This window comes from Poeciliopsis prolifica, unplaced genomic scaffold (assembly GCF_027474105.1).
Source record: "Poeciliopsis prolifica strain line A6 unplaced genomic scaffold, Auburn_PproV2 SCAFFOLD013, whole genome shotgun sequence".
Taxonomy (NCBI): domain Eukaryota; kingdom Metazoa; phylum Chordata; class Actinopteri; order Cyprinodontiformes; family Poeciliidae; genus Poeciliopsis; species Poeciliopsis prolifica.
The window spans coordinates 9,806,634-9,828,001 of NW_026562388.1; the positions used below are offsets into that span (position 1 = coordinate 9,806,634).

The 21,368-nt window shown below is 39.4% G+C and overlaps 3 protein-coding genes across 5 annotated transcripts; all 3 read left to right on the top strand.

Annotated features, from left to right (window-relative positions):
* Positions 1–722: 722 nt before the first annotated feature.
* Positions 723–6,190, top strand: khdrbs1a (KH domain containing, RNA binding, signal transduction associated 1a). 2 transcript variants are annotated; one of them, XM_055038651.1, is made up of 10 exons: positions 723–1,071; positions 1,752–1,879; positions 2,515–2,631; positions 2,717–2,863; positions 2,951–3,075; positions 3,169–3,427; positions 3,504–3,580; positions 3,658–3,719; positions 3,831–5,815; positions 5,890–6,190. In XM_055038651.1, the coding sequence occupies exons 1-9, from the start codon at positions 981–983 to the stop codon at positions 3,938–3,940; spliced, it is 1,116 nt and encodes a 371-aa protein (XP_054894626.1). In that variant the 5' UTR covers positions 723–980; the 3' UTR covers positions 3,941–5,815; positions 5,890–6,190. The 2 variants fall into 2 exon arrangements, with proteins under 2 accessions (XP_054894626.1, XP_054894627.1); XM_055038652.1 differs by lacking the exon at positions 5,890–6,190 and having other exon boundaries at positions 3,831–4,007; positions 5,756–5,815.
* Positions 6,191–7,671: 1,481 nt separating this feature from the next.
* tmem39b (transmembrane protein 39B) lies at positions 7,672–14,136 on the top strand. Its single transcript, XM_055038927.1, has 9 exons — positions 7,672–7,819; positions 8,440–8,642; positions 9,877–10,096; positions 10,275–10,358; positions 10,497–10,651; positions 12,406–12,739; positions 12,816–13,003; positions 13,090–13,210; positions 13,759–14,136. The coding sequence occupies exons 2-9, from the start codon at positions 8,512–8,514 to the stop codon at positions 13,990–13,992; spliced, it is 1,467 nt and encodes a 488-aa protein (XP_054894902.1). The 5' UTR covers positions 7,672–7,819; positions 8,440–8,511; the 3' UTR covers positions 13,993–14,136.
* A 1,087-nt stretch (positions 14,137–15,223) lies between these two features.
* Positions 15,224–21,314, top strand: ccdc28b (coiled-coil domain containing 28B). Of its 2 annotated transcripts, none has more exons than XM_055038152.1 (6): positions 15,224–15,453; positions 16,872–17,176; positions 17,263–17,432; positions 17,623–17,777; positions 19,414–19,436; positions 19,567–21,314. In XM_055038152.1, exons 2-6 carry the CDS (start codon positions 16,941–16,943, stop codon positions 19,619–19,621), a joined length of 639 nt encoding a protein of 212 aa, XP_054894127.1. In that variant the 5' UTR covers positions 15,224–15,453; positions 16,872–16,940; the 3' UTR covers positions 19,622–21,314. The 2 variants fall into 2 exon arrangements, with proteins under 2 accessions (XP_054894127.1, XP_054894128.1); XM_055038153.1 differs by having other exon boundaries at positions 15,224–15,437.
* Positions 21,315–21,368: the final 54 nt, after the last annotated feature.

The window sequence follows — 21,368 nt, forward strand, 5'->3', positions numbered from 1 at the left end:
GACATTGTCGTAGTGGATAAACATCAGAGGAAAGCCGTTGTGGTAGATGTAGCAATACCAAGTGATTGCAACATCAGGAAAAAGGAGCACGAGAAACTAGAGAAATACCAGGGCCTCAGGGAGGAACTGGAGAGGGCCTGGAAGGTGAAGACCACAGTGGTGCCTGTGGTCATCGGGGCCCTCGGGGCAGTAACCCCCAAACTGGAGCAGTGGCTACAACAGATCCCAGGAACAACATCAGACATCTCAGTCCAGAAATGTGCAGTCCTTGGCACAGCCAAGATACTGCGCAGAACCCTCAAGCTCCCAGGCCTCTGGTAGAGGACCCGAGCTCAGAGGATAAGAACCACCCGCGGTGGGTGAGAAGGGAATTTTTTTTTTTTTATATATATATATATAATTTTGGTATTCTTCTATTCCGTTATTGTAATATTCTTTCCAAAATATTTTAATCGGCAGCTTTATTAAAGATAAAAAATTAAAAACGTATAAAAATAATTTGACTCCTATGTTGATCATTATCAGCAAATGAAATGTCGAGTAAAAAATGTTTATAAGTAAAGAGTATACATCACTCTTTCACGGAATTGTTATACTTATAATATAAAAATAAACACACTGTTACTCAATAATGGTTTGGGGAGGGGAAGCCCTCAAAGTAAAATGATTAAAAAAACTAAAATAAAAAGGAAGCGGGACGCAAGCGGATGTCCCAATGACGTCACTTCCTCCCTTTCCTCTCAAATGCTGCTGCGCCATCCCTCCTTTGTCTGGTGAGGAGACACACCGGCCGGGGTCGCCGCTTCGCAGTCTGCTAATATTTTTCCACACCAAGATCATTTTCAAAGACAAAATAAGCTAAATAAACGCACTTAACTGAGTAAACAAATAGCGAGTCAGTTTTGCTTCCAACGACTGCAAGAAAGCCAAGCATCAGCGAGTCCGCCATAGTCGAGCCTTAGCAAAGAAAGAAAATCAAAATGGAAGACACTAAATACCTCCCTGAGCTCCTGGCCGAGAAGGACAGCCTGGATTCATCGTTTACACACGCCATGAAGCTAATCACTGCTGGTAATGTGATTATTTCTTGTGTTATGCTGAAGGGAAAAAATGTGTTTTATGTAGTTATTTTGACACCAGCTTGTCTTTCGCGGCCAGGCCTGAACAATGGCGCATTAAGACACGTGGTTGGTGGACAGTTGGGTCAGACCCCTCCTCTGGATTAATATGTTCAACTTGTTTCTGCGAGCCATATGAGATGCAATGAAACTTGATTAAATGAAACATTTGTGTAGCAATCGATTAGCTCATTGTAATTATTGCATCACGATAAGAACCACAGCCCTTCACAGACTACATATGAGGTGTAGTTTATTTTGTATTTTAGATGGGGGGCTGCACAGTGGAGCAGTTGACTTGCAGAAAAGGTCCTGGGTTTGAGTCCCGGCCCGGGGTCTTTCTGCACGGAGTTTGCATGTCCTCCCTGTGCACGCGTGGGTTCTCTCCGCTACTCCGGCTTCCTCCTACGGTCCAAAAACATGACTGTCGGGTTAATTGGTCTCTCTTAGGAGTGAGTGAGCGTTTGTTGTTTTTTTTTCTATCTTTTTGTTGCCCTGTGACAGACTGGCGACCTGTCAGTCTGTCACAGGGCAACTGAGCCCACGAGGGACAGGGGTGTTTGAAAATTGATGAATGTATTTTAGATGTGTATGCATTTTAATTTATGCCAAAACTATAATTCTTTATTGCAGAGATTGAGAGGATCCAGAAAGGAGAAACTAAGAAGACACCAGAGAAGGAGACTTACCTGGACCTGTTTGCCACCAAAACTATGAAACTAAAGGAGCGAGTGCTCATTCCAACCAAGCAGTATCCCAGGGTATGCATCAGCTGCTGCTGCAGGGTTTCTTTGCAAGGCCATACAATTCAGATGCTCAGCTTTAGGCATTTAAAAGACTTCAGTTTTCCAAAATTGATTGGATAAAAAAAATAATTGGTTCTTCTGAAACCTATGTTGTATGTTGAGATAATTGAAATAAAATGCACTAAGCATATATCTTACTGTTGTAACTATCATGATGCCAATGTAAGAATAATCTGAAGATGAGTAGCTTAAGTCTGAAAGTGCTGGTCTGGCATGTTATGCGACATGGTGAAAGCTCCAACAAATATGCAAAAAAAAATTTTTATTAATGTTACATCGTGTAGCTTTACTTGTTGTTTTAAATTTCAACACTAAAAAATCTGGCAGAAAGGAGAAGAGGTGGGATCAAAAGTCTTGAGCATGTCTTTAAGTGGCCTGTCCTCCATCTCAGATGAATCCTTGTGCTCTGCTTCTTCCATAACCTCTTCCACTGGAACTGCAGCTTCAGTGTTCCTGTCGTGCATGTGTCTGTTTCTGCATGAGCAGTTCTACAGTTACTACATCTTAATAATGCTGTGTTAATGGACAAAAAATGTACGAGTTAATATTGCATTGACATGCTGCTGAATGATATTGTCGTTATTCTGCAGGTCAACTTTGTCGGGAAGCTCTTGGGGCCTCAGGGCAGCACAATCAAAAGACTCCAGGAAGAGACGGGGGCAAAGATTTCAGTTTTGGGGAAAGGCTCGATGAGAGACAAGAATAAGGTTTCTGCATAGAACAATTTTTTTCTACCTTTGCAGCTCAGTTCAGAGGATGTAACATATATAAACTATTTACGTTATTTTCCAGGAGGAAGAACTTAGGAAGGGCGGTGAGTCGAAATACGCTCACCTGGCCATGGAGCTGCATGTGTTCATTGAGGTTACAGCACCCATACCAGAAAACTATCTGCGCATGGCTCACGCCATGGATGAAGTCAAGAAGTTCCTCATCCCGGTTAGTGAAATCTTTTATCCCATTAACCTTAATCTGCTTTTAATGCACAATTGTGTATGCTTATAAACTTTTCTAATTTAACTACAGGAGCCTGGTGAGCATGACCCCTACATGGACCCTCAATTCCTGAATGGATCCCAAGATGGTTCTGGAAGGGGACGAGGTGGCCTTGGACGGGGCAGAGGTGGACCACCTGGTGCAGGAGGCCCAAGGTGAGTGGAAGTTTGAAAATTCATAGTTAAAAGATGTTAGTCAAGTTTTATACATGTATAAAAAAAAATTACAAAAATATATATATTTTCTAGGGGACGAGGGATGCCACGTGGAAATCTCAGAGGAGGGATGCGTGGAGGAACTCCCCGTGGCGGAATGTCTCGAGGAAACGCGCCCAGAGGGGCTCCGGCTGGTAGGGGCGGACCACCCTCTGCTGCAGCTAGAGGAGGGTCCTCTGGCCGCTCCAGGCCGCCTGCAAGCGGAGCTCAAAGGATGCTCCCTGCCGCAGCCCTGTCCCATCAAGCAGGTCCTTCAGGGTCACAGCCCAAACCTGAACCTTACGACGAATATGTAAGCGGCAAAGTGAATAAAGGCTTATTTTGATGGCAATGTCTCTTATTAAACGTACAATTTTTTCCCCATTTAGGGTTCATATGAGGAATCTTACGCAGAGCCTTCTTACGAGGGATATGATAGCTATTACAGTCAGCAGCCTGCTCCAGCGTAAGTCAAATTGAAGAGTTTTTCATACTTTTTTTCCCCTTGAATGTGTTTTCTGATTTCTTAATTTTTGCTTTCAGCGACACGGAATACTACGATTATGGACACGGTGAAGCCCAGGATCCGTCATATGAGAGCTACGGTACGCTTCTCTGTACTACCGAACCACTCCAGTCAAAGTGCTCCTGTGTGTGACGCTGTGAAGGTTAACTGCTTTGGTGTGTGTGTGTGTGTGTGTGTGTCCTGTTTGTAGGTCAGGGTGAATGGGATAACTCGTGGTCCGGCTCCGGGGCCGGAGGCAAAGCTCCCCCGACGCGGCAGTCCAAGGGTTCATACAGGGAGCATCCATACGTCAGATACTGAACAACTACCGGTAGAGAGTTGCTATGGCAACTGTCTCCCGATTGTAACAGGCTTAACTTTTCAAAAAGTAATTTCCCTTCTCGTTTGTTCCCCCTTTTTTTAACGGTTTATTTTATGTTTATCTTTTTTTAAAACTTAGAGACATTTTGTTGGATGTATCAGAGTACCAGATAAGAAACGAGAGGAGCAGAGGGTTTTTTTTTCCATTGTTTATCTGTTTCCATTTAAATGTTTCAGTTGCGTAGTAAGGAATTGGTTACATAAACTTAACAAATGGAAAAAGTGATATTTTAGTGATATTTGATGGCTCTTTCAGTTAATGATTAACTTTAAACTGTGATTGTGGCGATTAAACTCTTACCATATAGGCTGCATTTCTCAAAAGTCCTTCATGACTGGACATTAATGCTCTTAATGCTTCAGTGTAACTTTATATATACCTAAAACAAATTTAAACACAGCCTTAAGATATTTTGATCTGCATCAAAAGTCTCATTATTGTATTCAACATTGCCAATCTAATTTTCTCCTAAAATATAGAAATCCGTCTTTCTGCCACCTTTACAATTTGTATATTAAGCCATTCTATAACGTACAAAATTATACTGATATAATTTCTTGTTAAGTTTGAAGGATACAAGGCTGCAGCCACCTCAATATTTTGTACATAACCTTAGGATAACTGTGTATGGTTTAAGTCGTGCCGTCTCCAAAATGCTTAATGCTTGTGTACCTTTTTGACTAAATAGGATACTAAACATATCCCAAAATGTTTTTCTGCAGTGCGTGTTTCAATAAAGTTTCTAGTTTCATTTTAATCAATCTAAACTTGGTATTTTTGCCTTTATTGTACCAAAGGATTATCTTCACTTTGTGAAAATGGTCCTCAATGGCTCTCCAATGCTGATCAAGCTTGTATGTTTACACGTTTAACCTGACCGCAATTTGAAAAATACAAAAAAGGGCAGCATTTGTTTTTTTTCCCCTCCAATGACTTTACGCTCTTCGTCTGTTTATCCAAACTAAATGGCACTTGTAATGTCACGTTTAAAAAAAAAAAAACATAATAAAGCTCATTACCTGAGATTATGTGCTGCCAAATTCATGTTTGACTTGACAATGATGCAGTGCTTTAACATGTATTGTCATTAATCTTTAGTTAGTGTATCTCTCAGAGCTCTCAAGAGCGCAATGTATCTCCAGCCACTTGAAAATGACTGAATTTCAACAGTATTCCCCAAATCAAGCTTGCAGGGATCTTACTTGACTTTGATGCAAAGTCATGCTGGCTGCTTTTTATAAAAGAAAAATATCGCAGAGGAGAGGATTCTAAAAGCCTAAAGGTCGCCACAAGAAGGTAAAACTAACCCCAACACTCATTTATTAGATTTATTTGTTCTGTTTTTATTTTATTTTCTGTGCAAAACATGTTTAAGTAATGCAAGTCATCCAAAACATCAAAACCATTAAAGTACAAAATTATGCTGTGATATTCAGTAGTTTATTCCGAGCAAAATTAAGACGCACAAAACAATCATGTGGTTGTGATGCAACTCTTGCTCAAATAAAACCGATAATTGTTTCATTCCACTCAATACTTATATCCATCTTGGTTATTTCTGTAGAATGTAGTTTAATGAAAATGAGTAGCTGCACTCAAAGCCTTAAAACATTCCATTAATGGGCAAAAACTCTTCAGCTCGAGTTGCATGATACTTTTTATTTAGTATAAAATTAGTTTTGCATGTTTTGTTGCTCACTTGGTGTACTTGGACATTTGTGCGTTCTGGATCTCATTTCTTTTTCTCCTCTTAGGTTATCAGAACTGTGTTGGTGCAGTTGATAGATTCAACTCCAGCAGCTCAGGCCCGTAAGGTCAGTTGGAAAAGAACAAAATCAGGTTTTGATGTTTAATGAAGTTTGCTGACTGTTGTTGCTGTACTCGGCAGGTCCATTTGAAACTCCCTGCAAACTGAGACCGTGCAGGGTTCCTGTGAAGGGCTACTTGGACCAAATGCTGTCCAAGTGGATGAGTCTGGTTTGATGGCCGTTTTTCACCTCTTCTATGAACGAGGTGCTTGAAGAAGTGTTGTGGAAGCTTGGAGTGGCTTTTTTTTTTTTATTTAATTTTTTTCATTTGAATCCAAACTTTGGGGGACGACTAACTTTTCAAAAGTGTTTTACAACTCATCTAATCATGTTTTGTATACTAAAAAAAGAAACAATCTGAAAATAAACATTTTTTATTTATCAGTTGTGTTTTCTTTAAAGACTCTTGATAGCTAGATGTTGTCAGTTGTGAGAGTATTTGCCTTTGCTTTTCCTCCATTTTATCACAGAAATGCTTAGGATGTGAAAGCATTTTAGTATCGGACGCATCATTCAATTTTCTAGCACAGTGGTGCCCAAAGTTGGTCCTTGAGGGCCGGCATCCTGCATGTTTTAGTTCTCTTCCTGGTTCAGTGCACCTGGATCCAGTGATGGCTCATTAGAAGGCCTAAGAAGAACATTGACATGCTGAGAAGGTTGTTTCTGCCACCAGGGAGAGAACTAAAACATGCAGGATGCTGGCCCTCAAGGACCAACTTTTGGCACCACTGTTCTAGCAGCACAAACATGGAGTTCATAACGGCAAGCTCACTTCTGGAGTGGTATAGTCAAAGTTCAGATTATTCTCTAATACTGACATTTTTCTTTCATGCATAGAAACACTATAATGTGGCTGAAATTAATCTACAGTAAAGTTTTTGACAACCATCACAAATTCCTCTGGTGGTTTCTGCAAAGGATGAGACAATTGGCATTTGTTCTATTTTAAGCACTGTCAAATTTGGTTGGATAGTGGTCTGATTTTGAAACTCAATTGAAAATTGTTCCATTCATGTTATCTCAAGTTTGAAAAGCAAAAAGACGTGTAAAGGAGAACATTTTCTCAGCTTTGTACATGCACACCTTGGTGTGATTAGTTTTTAGAGGGCTCATAGGTCTTGAAAGTATTTTTCAGGTACAGAGAAAAAATGGACAAATATGGAAGCATGGAGATTTTTAATTCCTAAACTGAATCCCTTGTCAGATTTTTATTGAGTTTATTAAGCCAAACTGGTTGTGTTTATCAAAGCTGCAGTTTATTACAACAATGTCAGCTTTTTCCTGATTCCATGTGGATGTACTGATTGGAAAACTGTCAGCCAAATTCAGCATTATTTGAAAAGTGCAGATAATTCAAGCCAGCCAAGCTACTGCTTTGTACTCAAAATGTCAAGAACGTTGCAAAAATCTAAATTTAGAAACAATTCTACAAAGCATGAGAATTTGTCAACAACCTGGATGGATAGAATCTAAAAAAAAAAAGCAACCAAGTCACTGCTTTGCTCTCAAAATGTCAAGAATGTTGCAAAAACTGGTGAATTTAGAAACAGTTCTACAATGTATAAGAATTTATTGGAAACAAGAATCCAAAAACTCAGCACTGAAAAGGCTCACTTCAGGGAAAACAGCATTTCCTGCTCTGGTGTTTCTGGCATAAAGGTGGAACGCACAGCAGCATAATACAGAATTATTCCAACCGGTATCTATAATTGTCCATGTATCTATGTATTACTGAAATAACTTATTTTCTAATATTTGGTATTTTAATTGGCACATATTGGCGTTGCATTAAATTTCCGAGAGAGACAGAGAAGTGTCTGAATGTCCCTTTAAATAACTCTCCTCCCACATTCAATATCCGCGCCTCCACCCACCAGCGACTTGCTTCACATCAACAATGAGTGTCCTGGCTGGGCTCAGTGCAATAACAGCCACTGTTTTGAGAAATCTTCTGACAATTTAGCCCGTTATCAGTTAAACAGGCGAGCTTCCTACTGACCACCCGCAGCGGTAAGCGCATATTTTCCTCCGTGGTCTGTTTACCTGGATAGTAGCCTGCTAGCCTGTTAGCTTTCTGTTAGCTTAGGCCTGAATCTTGATATTTAATCAAGCGTGGTCTTGGCGGAAGGACAGGGGGCCTCATTGTTGTGATCCATGTTGCCCCCCCCTCTTGATCTACTGCTCTCAAATGCAAACGACTCGTGGTGTATTTTCAAAGCAGAAAAACAGCAGTTGTAGCTGCGTTGCTAACTTGTAATGACAACTTCCGCAAAAGCTGCAGCCAAATTTGGGATGATATGCAGCTTGAATGAACTTGTTTTGCATCACCAACATGGGGCTCCATGCATGCTTATTTTGCATGAAATATTTCTTGTTATTCAGTTTTGTTGGATATTTTCATGTGCTTATCATGGCATTGATTCCCTTTAGGTTGTAAGGTTGTGTTTGTTTTGGCTCTATTTGATGCAACCGCTGAGCAATGTATTACCATGAAATTATGCATGACATGATAGAATCTACTCACAATTAAAAATAAATGTATGATTTCAAAAAATGTATAAGCTGCAGATTCTGCACGATTGCTTCCTTTCAGTGTACTACAACTGATTCACTGTCTTAATGTGAACAAGGTGCAAGAAAAGAGAGGGAGAGACCACGCAGCTCGACAGGAAGCATAAAGGTGAGCAGTGGGTGTCTTTGCGATGGCCGGTGGAAGGAGAGGGACGAATCGGACCACCTACTGCAGACCTCCGTTAAGCAGTGATCCAGGCTCCGTCAGCAATGGCAACCACACCACCAGCTCTCCAGTCACCGGGGTGCGAAACCGTGCAAGGCAAGTGTCCTGTTTTATCTTCTCGCCTCATCTGTGCTGCGCAGTTCAGCGCCTGCCAACTGAAAAACTGCACACTACTTTGCAAAAGTTTTTCTACATCACAAAAGCAAAGTTCAATGCACTTTATTAGGATGTTAGACTCACTTTGCGAAGCATATACTTTTAAAGTAAAGGATAATTTTTTGGAGAAGTGTGTCATGTCTGTGTACTCTGATACCATTAAATAATTTTTAGTGTGTTTTGGATGTCATATATTAGAAAGTATAGTTCACATTCACGCTCTCTGTAAATCCGGCTATTTGGTGAAAGACTCTGAGGTTTGGTTGCGAACAGTGTCATGCAGACCAAAGAGCAGCAGCCAGCTCCGGGACGAAGTTGTGTAGAAGTTTAAGGTCGGGATCAGATCTCAAGCTTTCAGTATCACTTTTTAAAGTGATATGGAAAGACTGTGGCTCAATTTCAGCTGTTCAAGACACAACTTTTCAGCTTGACAGACAAGTTTGGGCAAGGAGAATATTAATCGGAGCGAAAAGACCAGTTATACATCTGAATGAGCTGCAGAGAACTACCACTCAGGTTGGAGAATTTGTTGATAGGTTGACTACTAGTTGTTCACTTGACAAAAGTGGCAAGAAAAAATTTAAGGAAAGTCGATGGGAAGTCAGGTTTCTCATTAGCTGCAATGCATGCAGGGATTCCAGTAACCATTGTTTACTTATTTAAAGGCACAATCCACATTGATCTGTCCATTATGCCAAACTACTTTACGCTCCTTCATCATCTTAAGAAAAAAAAACATCTGCATACTTCAACATGGGGGTAGAAACATTACGTTGCAGGGATCATATTCGCAGGAGCGACTCAGTAGTTGGTCAGAAGATGAACAGAGGTAAAAACATAGTAAACCTGTTAGAAGTTGCTAAAATTTGAAACTGGGGAGGAGGTTCACCTTTCAGCCACACTATGATCCCGATCACACAGCCAGATTTACTTAGAATATTCATGTGTTGAAATGGCCCTGTCAAAGTCCAGATTTAAATCGTTTTACGAATCTGAGGTACACATTTTCACAGACACTCCAGTATAATTACAGTTCCTGGTAGAGAAAAGCCCTAAAATCCATAAAAGCTGGTTCTATAAAACATTGACCGAGGGCTTCTGAACACAAATGCAGGATGCAGTCCAGGTGTTCAAGTGGTATGATTACTTTTTAACGCTCAGGTTTTGCCTGCAGAAACGGTTCTGGGACCTGCATGTCCAGCCCCCCGCTTGCCGCTCAGACTGTTGTTCCCCTCAAGCACTGCAAGATCCCCGAGCTGTCCATGGATCGAAACGTGTTGTTTGAGCTTCACCTCTTCTTCTGCCACCTGATCGCCCTGTTTGTCCACTATGTCAACATCTACAAGACTGTGTGGTGGTATCCACCGTCACACCCTCCCTCACACACATCTCTGGTCAGTACGCACAAATTACATTCCGGAGATCTCAAACTTCTATGTTGTTCACCTGAAGAATCTCCAGTTTGACTTGTGCAAGAAATGTAAAACCTCAAAACTTAAAAATGAAACTGCAGATGTAAAATAACAAACAAGTAGTTTTGTGATAATAATTAATCAGTGTTGTTATTTGCAGAATTTTCATCTTATTGATTATAACATCCTGGTGTTCACAATTATCATACTGGCAAGAAGGCTGATTGCAGCAATTGTTAAAGAGGTAAGTTTGTTGTTTTGTGGAGGATGATAACAGTGTCCATGTTAGCATTGATGTGGTTAATAGTTGCTGTTGTACAAACATTAGTTTCTTCTGAGCATAACTCTGCTTATGTCTGACTATGGTTTTCTTTTCCTGCAGGCGTCACAGAGTGGGAAACTCTCCTTCCCCCACTCAATATTTTTAGTGATGGCCCGGTTTGCAGTGCTAACGCTGACAGGCTGGAGTCTTTGTCGCGCCCTCATTTATCTGTTCAGAACCTACTCTGTCCTCAGCCTGCTTTTCCTTTGCTACCCGTAAGTATTCTAAAGAAAAGAATAAAAAGAAGAAAGAAACCTTAAAATTTCAGACCTGTAGGTTGGAGTTTAATATGAGTGAAAACTATGACTTAACAGTTTCCTTGATTCTGTATTCATCTGAAGCAATAAGTTGAGTTCTGTGTTTTCCACATTGATGCTCCAGCTGCTTTTTTCTGTCATTACGAGTTTTAATCCATGTAACTATTAAGTAACTCTAGTTCACCCAAAATGTTTCTGGGTGATTTGAGGGGCCAAGTATTGGCTTTCAAGCTTTGTTTCCCTACAGTGTTTGTTATTATCTCCTAAGTATCATATTGAATTTCTTCATGTAAATTATTGAAAAGAATGAGTTAAATATTAATAGCTTGATGAAGTCTGAAATAGATGCTGAATGATTTAACAGTTAGCTCCTTTCATTTTTGATGGCTCTTTATTACTTTCGATTACCTTTTCAGTGTAAAAGGTAAAATGTCTCTGAATATTTCCAAATTCACAGAATTTGGAAATATCCTCTGACATATTTAGCTTCTGGCCAGAATAACTCTGAGAGTTAATGTTGCTTTAACAACAACTCATATTGTCACTGGTTTAAATGTTGCTAAAAGCAAATTAAACAGGGACAGAATAGCAGAACTCAATATCAATGATTCAGTTTTTATCTTCATTTAGATGAGTGGAAATTTTTCCGGACTCCATACTTGATGTGTTAATACATTTGATTTATTTGACAGTGGTGTTCATTGATGCATTGGGTAGTATTCATCTGTAGCTGTCTGTTCATTTTTTTGTGTGTGGCCTCATAATTATCACATTATTTTTTTCTGAAAATGATTTCAGTGATAAACAAGTAAGTAATTTCAAAAGACTTTACCCCTAATTAGCTCTTTACAAACAAAGGTACTTCTGGCTCTACAAAATAAAAGACTTCCTGAATGTTGAATTCAGAAATTCAACATTTTCTCTCATTTAAAGCCTTTACTGGCTTGTTATTTAAGCATTTATACCATACCTATGCACATTTATGATGTTTACAAAGGTTTTAAATGTCCTTTCAAAAATAGTTAATATTTGTTAAAGTAAAGGAATTTACAGTTTTGTTTAGCTTAGATTAGTTAAGCTTTATTGTCACCAGGAAACAATTTGATTTGCAGACAGCAAGAACAATTGCAGATAAATATATATTAAAAAAGTACGTTATATCTCACCATACTATGTTTGAGCTTATCTCTAATTATACATGAGGTCAACACTAACAGTCATTAGTGCTATATATGAATAAATTACATTTTGACATGTTACCTTTGTTAACATAAATGCACACGTGTTCCAAAACCCTTAAGAAATGTTGTGACAATTTTAAAACTACTTTTATTTCATGTTTTATTTCAAAGACATTTGAAAGTGCTTTTAAAAAATGATCACTGATAAATAACTGCTGTTAATCTTTGGGAAACCTAGAAATGCATCAACTAAAAATAGGTCAGGAATTCAGAGAAATTGGAGTCTGGATTGGTGTTTTGCAACAAAAAATCTTCAGAAGGTCTGTTTCTGTAGACCAGAACAATCACTTTATTGGCTGAATATAAATCTCCATGTTTTCTGCTCCAGCAAATAGTGATTTAAATCCTTGACTATTATTTTCCTTCTCCTCAATTTCTAACGTTTTTCCTCTCTTAAATCCCTTTTGATAGTATTATCGCTGTGAAACCGAAACATTTCAAATATCTAACGGTAGGTGTTGGTTCCCGCAGATTTGGAATGTACATCCCGTTCTTCCGGCTGAGTTGTGATTTCCGTCGAGCGGGTTCTCTCTCGCCGATAGCGAGCATCGGCTCCAAAGAGGTCGGCAGCGTGAGCCGCGGCAGGGACTACTTCACCGTGCTGAAAGAGACGTGGAAGCAGCACACCAGCCAGCTGTACGGAGTCCAGGCCATGCCCACCCACGCCTGCTGCCTGTCACCTGACCTCATTCGAAAAGAGGTGGAGTATCTGAAGATGGACTTCAACTGGAGGATGAAGGAAGTGCTGGTCAGCTCCATGCTCAGCGCGTACTATGTGGCGTTTGTACCCGTCTGGTTTGTAAAGGTAAGATTCTGTTCAATCTCGGTAAGTCTTTGACACGAGAATGTTGATATATTTCTTTGTGTGTATGGTTCTCTAGAGCACTCAGTATGTAGACAAGCGGTGGTCCTGTGAGCTCTTCATACTGGTATCGGTCAGCACGTCAGTCATCCTCATGAGACACTTGTTGCCGCCTCGATATTGTGACCTCCTTCACAAAGCTGCCGGCCACCTGGGCTGCTGGCAGAAAGTTGACCCCTCTCTCTGCTCCAATGTCCTTCAGCACATGTGCGTACTCCTGTTTGTTATTTACCTCAATTCAGACTCATTTCTAGACTTAATGAGTAATGCTATGTCTTGTTTTCCTTTTACAGATGGACTGAAGAGTATATGTGGCCACAGGGGGTCCTAGTGAAACATAATAAGAATGTCTATAAAGCCATGGGTCACTATAACGTTGCGGTCCCTTCAGATGTTTCCCACTATCGCTTCTATGTGAGTCTTGCTGGCGAAAGAGATTTTATATTGCATTAATTTTAGTTTCAAAAAGAAACCACATTATCTTGCAAAAATATGCATACGCTCTACATCAGTGACATCAGGACAGGAGACTGAAATTTGTACAGTTTTTCTTTTCACAAAATTGCTGAAGGTTAATTTAATTGGATAGTGCCTGAACAACAGCTTCCAAATATTTTAACAAATTCTCAAATAGGTTTAGGTTTTGATTAGGCCATTCTAACATGAAAATGTAGATCTGATTGTGTTGCTGCTGTTCAAGCTCAAGTCTTCTGCAGCCTCTAACATGTTTTCCCCTTATGTTTATCTTCTGTCTATCTCTATCAATGTTTGTGTCAACTCTGATCTGCCTCTCACATAAAAAAATGTTGAAGCGTTTTCCTTTGATTTAACAATTCTCTGCAACTTCCTGTTGGTGTATCATGTAAAACTGCCATAAAATATTGAGACATTTGAGGCTAAATGTGACAAAATGTGAATTTACACATTTCAACACTAACCTGTCCCATTTTTCTCCCCCCTAGTTTTTCTTCAACAAGCCTTTACGAATATTAAACATACTCATCATCCTCGAAGGTGCCATGATTTTTTACCAGCTCTACTCGCTCATTTGCTCGGAAAAGTGGCATCAGACGATATCGCTGGCCCTGATTCTCTTCAGCAACTACTACGCCTTCTTCAAGCTCCTCAGAGACAGAATAGTCCTAGGAAAGGCGTACTCGTTCTCAAACAGCTCATCGGACCAGAAAGTCAGCTAAAGCTCCAGTTGTCGTTGGTCACGCTTGCTTTGGAACAAGATAAACATGCCTAAGAGTTCTGTATTTTTTCTACAATCCAGATTTGTGTCAGTTTTGTTCTGAACTGCCATAAGAAAAATAAATATTTTTGTATTACTTTAAAAAGTGTTTCATATTTATTGATTCCTAACTTTAAATATGGAAGAGTAGATTGAACAGCATTAATGGGACAAAGTGGGGACAGAATCAGATGAAGTTCCTCTGATTTCGAGGACATTGTTGAAGATCGTATGGGTTTATTAGCAATTTTTAAAGCCTGTTAGCGCCTGAAAATTGAAAAGGTTACAGTTGTGCTATGGTTTTCTTAACAAGTTACTCTGAAAAATATCTGCATATCGAGGTGTGTTTCTACCAGCTTTGTAGATTTTAAGAAAGATGTATTTGGGTCTGATAGGTTTTAGCAAATAATCCAAACTCAATCAATCTGATTAGTCCTAAACAGAAGACCTGTGAACAACAATTTTAAAATTATGTCACAGATTCTAAACTGTATTATGTCCAATATTTAGGCCATTTAAATACATGAATAAGCTTCAATCTAAGCCATGGTTTTATAGATCTGGTTGTATGTTTACTATCTTCCTCCTAGATGATAAGTCTCTGTCCCGGCCTCAAGTATTTTGCATAATCTAGCAGGTTTTCTTCCAGAATTGCCCCAATGTTTATCTCCATCCATCCTCCCATCAGCTCTGAGTAGCTCTGTTGGGCTGAAGAAAAACAGTCCAACATCATAATACTGCAATCACCATGACTCATTTTGGAATTGTCTGTACAAGCAAAATATTCTTGTACAGATTTTTGTTTAAAAAATAAAAGGACAATAAGTTTTTTTCAATTTGTTTTGAAGCCTATCCTGACATGATGCTGATTATTTCTCATTTTGAATTTTTGATTTGTGCCTGTAAAGGAGATTTGTTGCCATGGATTTCATCTATGGTTTTCTCAGCAAAAGTGGGTTATTTTGCTTCATTTGTATAAAATGTATCTCCACTTTACATTTTTCACTTCTTTGTTTCAGTCATCACATAAAAATCCCAGTAGAAATGTGCAAAACGTTTAAGTGTATGATCATTTTTCCAAGGTACTGCGCGTCAGTGGAGTTTTGGGAACAGGTGAGAAAACGAACAGCGCCCTCTTGAGTCACCTCCTGGGACGATCGCAGAATTCCGTGCCACACCGGGGCGTGCTGGCCCTTTAAGACGGATATAGACCGCAGCTCCCCGGCTCCGCGTCGACGATGTCGCGCGTTGCATCTCATCAGTAATTTCACACTTCACAGCTGCTGGACAGATCATTTTCCTCCATCGTGATTTCAAGAGGTTAATTAGTACAAAGTGTCCTGAGACGGTTTCAGTCGCAGAGGAGGAGGAGAAATGCGACACCGAGCCCAGCCGGCAGGCTCTGTGGTGCGTAATTGATTCGGTAGGTCTTATTTGTGTCAGTCTGTGGATCATAAACCCGTTTACGCGTCTTCTGCCACTCAGAACTTACCAGCACGCAACTCACTCTGCTGTCCATACATTGTTTCTCATTTATTATTGTTATAGTCCAGATGTACCGCATCGAAATGAGAATTTCAGCGCACAAAGTTCCCTTTGTTTATTACTAGTGGCCATCTTTGGACCGCATTTGAAGGCGACCTGACACTGATATCGTCCGCTGTGATTAGATACTAGGCGCGTAGTGAGGTCACAATCCCAGTAATGTAGTACTGTTTACCTTTAAAAAAATAGCACGCTGTTTTGAACATGAATTAAATTAAAATATCTTCTCAGACTTTAAGAAATAAATATTAGAAGTTACAACTATCATTTGAAGCCGGCCAAAGGCAGAAGTGAGCAAAGTGGCTGTGTAGCGCTCCTCCCACCAGCAGGGGGCCCACAAAAGCCTAAGACTATCAGGAGCATTGCTTTCTTAAAGAGCCCTCCGTATGATCACGTTTAGCCTTTTGTCAGCCACTGTTTATATCCTAGCTCCAAAAGCCATAGCAAAATTCATATAAAACATAACCAGTGTTATAAACATATTTGTTTTCTTTGAGTTCTGACATGGTGACTCCTGTAGAGAAAACAAATAAGACTTTGTAGTCTTGAATCACATCTTTAATTAAACATCTGCATATTTTAAGAAGCACAGATAAAACACATTGTGGTTTATTAATGGGAATAGTGGGGGTTCCTAATTTTTAAATTTGTACTGATAAAAATTGAAGCTTTTTTTTCTAGGTAGTTGACCTGCTAATTTACAATCAGAGCCAGTCAGGGAAAATGAAAAGCTTTTAACACTTTAAATCAAGATGAATTTGGAGCTGTGGTGAGGTTTGGTAGTTGGATTAACTTCACCATCACAATCCATGTAACGCAACACAAAACCTTGGCTTGTCTCTGTTCAGATGGAGTTTAACCTGTTTTAAAAAAAAACACTAAGTGCTCATATGCATCATCCAGATCCTATTAAGGCTCATCTCTGTAGATCATGTTAGAGGCCTCTTAAAATATCCAGTACTGCAATCAGATGGTTGCATTAAAAAATCACTACTGCTGCAGTTTAGCTTTTTGTCCTATTTTTTTTTTGTGCCATTTATTATGAAAACATAAAAATTCTTGGAGGATTATTTTCTTTGTGAGTAAAAAAGGAAAAAATGCATAAACAGACCCTTTTGCCTAAATGTAATTTGAGATTTGCTGGAATGCTTTACTCTTGGCTAATTAAATCAACCCCTAATGTGCAGAGGTAGACTCTTCTTCTGCAGTACTAATTTTGGCACAGTCCAAGTCCTTCCTAGAGGAAAGGGGGAAGGAGGACTGCTGCTCTTCAGCTTCCTGCTTTTGTTGTTTCAGGCCGTCCTGCACGCCAGCTGGGCTGTGTGTGTTACCTGCACTGGAAGCAGTAATCACAAATGAGCTGTCATGGAAGACAAGCGTAAGAAACGCAGCCCAAAGGTGTCCCTCCCTCAGCCTCCTCCGCCACCCATCAATCCCCGCAAGCTCTCCGTCCTTCCTGCCAGCAAGAGTGCCACCTTCTCCCTCGGCCTGCCACAGCCTCCCTCCCCCAAGAACAGGAGCAAGTTTAAGAGATCCATAGGAGCGCCGGGACAGCCGAAAGAGGCGTTCACGCCTGTAGTAGCCCCACCAAAGACAACACGGTTTGCATCTTTTTACTTAACCAGTTACACCCAACTTTGGAATCTGAGAAAATGACATTCTTTTTTTTTTTTTTTTGGTCCGTTAGACCACACAGGGAGAAACCCAAGGCGCCGCAGCCGGCAGGGCCCAGTAAAGTGGTCCAGTCTCCCCCCCTGCAGCACTCCTTTCTTACAGATGTCTCGGATGTGAGAGAGATGGAAGGAGGCCTCCTGAACCTCCTCAATGACTTCCACTCAGGCAAATTACAGGCGTTCGGTAAGATAACCTCCATGTGGGAGCCCATTCGGGGAATATTCTGTTACAGGCTTAAAAATAACAGCTTCGTCACCTGAATCAGGCTGTAATCAAGAAGAAGCTGTGCGGCTACTTAAATAATCTCCGGTCATGGAAATACTTCTGACTGCTACAAATAAGAGGTCAAGCTGAGTCTCTGTCCAACTTCTAGGAAAGGTTTGCTCCTTTGAGCAGCTGGAACACGTGCGGGAGATGCAGGAGAAACTGGCACGGCTGCACTTCAGCCTCGACAGCCACGTGGAGGAGCTTTCCGAGGATCAGAGGAAGGGTGCTTCCGATCTCAACCTGGAACACCTGCTGTGCAACGTAAGCATGAGTCAGATCAGCAGAGAGTTCAGAAATTCAGTTTCGAACCGAGATGTGTGTTTAGAAAGCCGATTGAATGGGAAACACAATGAGAACTGAGTTCAGTCAGTTCTGATATTTTTCTCCCTTACAAATCAAACTCAGGAAACGTAATCCACAACTTTTACTTTTGCTTCCATCTGATCCCAGTCTCACACCAGCCTATGTAGTGTATTTCAGTAGAAATCTAGTCTATTTATCTAGAAAGTTTGCTTCATTTGAGGAGATGTGAACGTGCAATCGAACTCGTATCCAAACTAATAAAAAGCAATCGCTGGCCAGTCTAAAAACCTGTGTCTCTGTTCAGTTAATGTGAACTCAGGTGCAGTTGTAATTTATATTTGGATGCAAACAAACCAGAAAACAGGAAGTGGACTGTAACGCAGGGTATTCCGGTTAAATACAACCAGAGTTGGAGAAATGGCTTGTAATGTTAACCGAACACAAAAGAGAAATCCCACAAGCACTTAAATTCAATGCTACTCTATTGTTTTGTATTTTTTGAAGAGGGAAGCTGCGCTGATGAATTTATTTATTCTTTACTTTTTTATATGAGTCTACTGGATTATCAGTATAAGCACTCGAAGCAAAGCCCATTCTTCCAAAAGCAGCTGGGAAGCTGATTATCTCTAATGTTCAGCTGCAATAATCAGACAGCTATGTCAACACTTTTTGGAATGGGGAAGAGAATCTGCCAGGTAAGACTGACACGTTTGTCTTCCTGATCACCAGAAGATATAAAAACTTTTTTTTTTATTTTTTAGGATTCCCAAAAAATCTAAATGGTTTTACAACCTCTCTGTCAGCAGTCGGCTTCTATTGGTAGCTTGTTGTTGGGCTCTTCAGCCTGTTTTGGCATGTAATCCCACACTGGAATTGTTGTATTTTTGGAAAATGTTTTTCCCTGTCCAGACTTTACTTTAACCGTAAAGAATTGAAAGTAGGAATATATTTCAATTGGCAAGAATTGCATTGAAAAAAAAAATTACGAGATGTGGATGTTGAGTTCAAAAATACTTTATTCTGCATTGCTATATATATATATATATATATATATATATATATATATATATATATATATGTATATATATATATATATAATATATATATATATATATATATATATATATATATATATATATATATATATATGTGTGTGTATGTAGCTGTAAATTTTATTTTTTTCCTGTTGAATAGTTTTTTTAAGCAATACACAAGACATTTTAGATAAGGAGGAAGGCTGCTGTGGGCACCTGGAGCAGAAATCGTATTACAAACTGAAGGCAGGTCAAGTGGCTTTTCCATTTTGTAGAAGAAATTTACTTCTATAAAGTTTATTATATGACAAATCGCCTTGCCTTAGGGGAGTATTTTTGGCTGGAGCTGTTGAGTGGATTTGTGTCGATAAAGGAAGATGATCATATGCTTTTGTGAACGCTGATCAGGTAACAGGAGTTCAGTGGAAACATTGCCTCACAAAGTGCAGGCTGTTATGTAATCTGATCAGATTTAGAAAGGACGGCCCTGAAGTACAATATAATATTCTATTTTTAGCTGTTTGTTCAATTCTCATCTATTTACTGTTTTGTTTCCACAGCTGGAGGAGCTCAGCACCTCAATGTATCCTTTTCCTTCTTGAAAGCTTGTATATTAATGGCATCACCAGCATGCCATTAATTGGAAAGTGTATTTTAATTCAATTTGCACTTCAAAGCGATTCTGTGTGAATCCTTAATGCGTCTTTGCTCAGACAAAAGCTCCACTTGGCCGAGAATCAAGACCTGCCCAAGACATCTGGTCCCTGACAGAGCAAGGTGCTCAGAACGTTGATGACGCGTTAATCTTTTCTGAACATCACAAAAAGATAAAAATATCAAAAAGAACAGGTTACCATGGCATTAAACTAGTTGCCTTAGAAACGGGAGCAGGAAGGTCCAAAGGAGATGGAGATCATCATTTTTCCACTCAGTCAGTGGAGATGAGAGGGCATTCCAGTGACTGGATGCAGCAGAGCATTAAATTAGAGCGCAACCAAAAAAAAAACAAAATCAAACGCCTCATTCATAGCACAGAGACATGACCGCAAACTAGTCTGATGTTGAAAAAAAAAATGCATTTATGTTTTGAACATTTTCTTGGCAAAAGTGGGTTTGACTCAAAGAAAGAAAAAAAAATCCAAATTTTCTGTGACAAAAGAAGCACATTTCATGAGCTGTGAATTTACACCGGCACATTCAGTGCATGTTGCTTCGTTTCAGACGGTGCATCTGTGTTTAACTGGAAAACCTATTTGACCCTTTAAACAGCAGCATGTTGACTGCAGCAGAGGTTTTAAGGTAGCTTTGCTGTCTATCAATGTCTCCCACAGTTTTTTTTTAAATCTTTGCTGGAAAACTGATGCGATTTAAGCTAAATGTTGGAGATCTACTGCACAAAATGTTTTTTTTAAATGTATATATTGCTAAGGTAATGTTTCAAAATGTAAAATTAGCTATATTTTCATTATGAGTTAGACTCAGATCTCGCTATAAAAAATCTGTTTCATACAGGAAAACCTCATGGTAAGTATGTACTCTCTGTACAGTGCCATTTAAAAGTGGCAGCTACTTTGTGCAAAATGTATTGAACAATGCAGTAAATTATAACTGAATTGAAAAGGTGAAGCTTGTTTTTTAGATCCATTGCATTGTGATAATTTGAGGATTTAAAACAAAACGGATTTTGAATCAATAAATGTTGACCCAGTGTAAAGTATGCTAATGTAGTCTATGCACTCGGAGCTCTTCTGAGTTGCTTCACATTGCTTTCATCTGTGGCTCTAGTGTCTTTTCTTCATCTGAACTATAAATGTGTTGAGTTTGTTGGCCAATCAAGTACAGTGGTACCAAACTTATTAAACAAGGTAGCAGCACTGTTAACCATGTTGGTAAGTGCCAACTTCTGAAAAATGAAACCATGTCTGTAAAGCTTGTAGGGTTGTTTCTGTTGCTTGTGGAGTTTTCTACCAGTTTTTTTTTTCCTTCCACTTATCTTTCCATTAGTATTTTTTTATGCAGGATTCTGAATAGCCAACTTTAGCAATGATGTTTTTTTTTGTGAACAGAGGTATCCTTATTGTTCTTGTGGAGGATGACAATAACTGTGGTGGACAGATGTCAAGTCGGTGTTCTTCCCTGTGATTGTGTATCCCTTAGCTTATACTTGAAATATTTCTTTCTGTATAAAAGTTTGATTTTAATTAAGTCTTTTTTTTTGCAGTATAACCTGGTGTCTCTTTATATTTTCTTTAATTGAAAACTTGGACATGTTTTAATTTATTGCAATCCCTCTCCTACAAACTGTCAGGGCTGTGTGTCTCCAGTTGTCTTTTCCAGCATAACTTTTAAGTTACTCAGATTCTTCAATTAAGATGTTTGTCATTTTGCATTTAGGGGTTAAAATTAAAATGTATGTGAAAATGTATACTGTTAAAAAAAAAAAAAAAAAAAAAAGCCATGGAACTCTCCAGCAACTTCATCCAGAATAAAGATGATTTAACCTTAAAATTTGTGC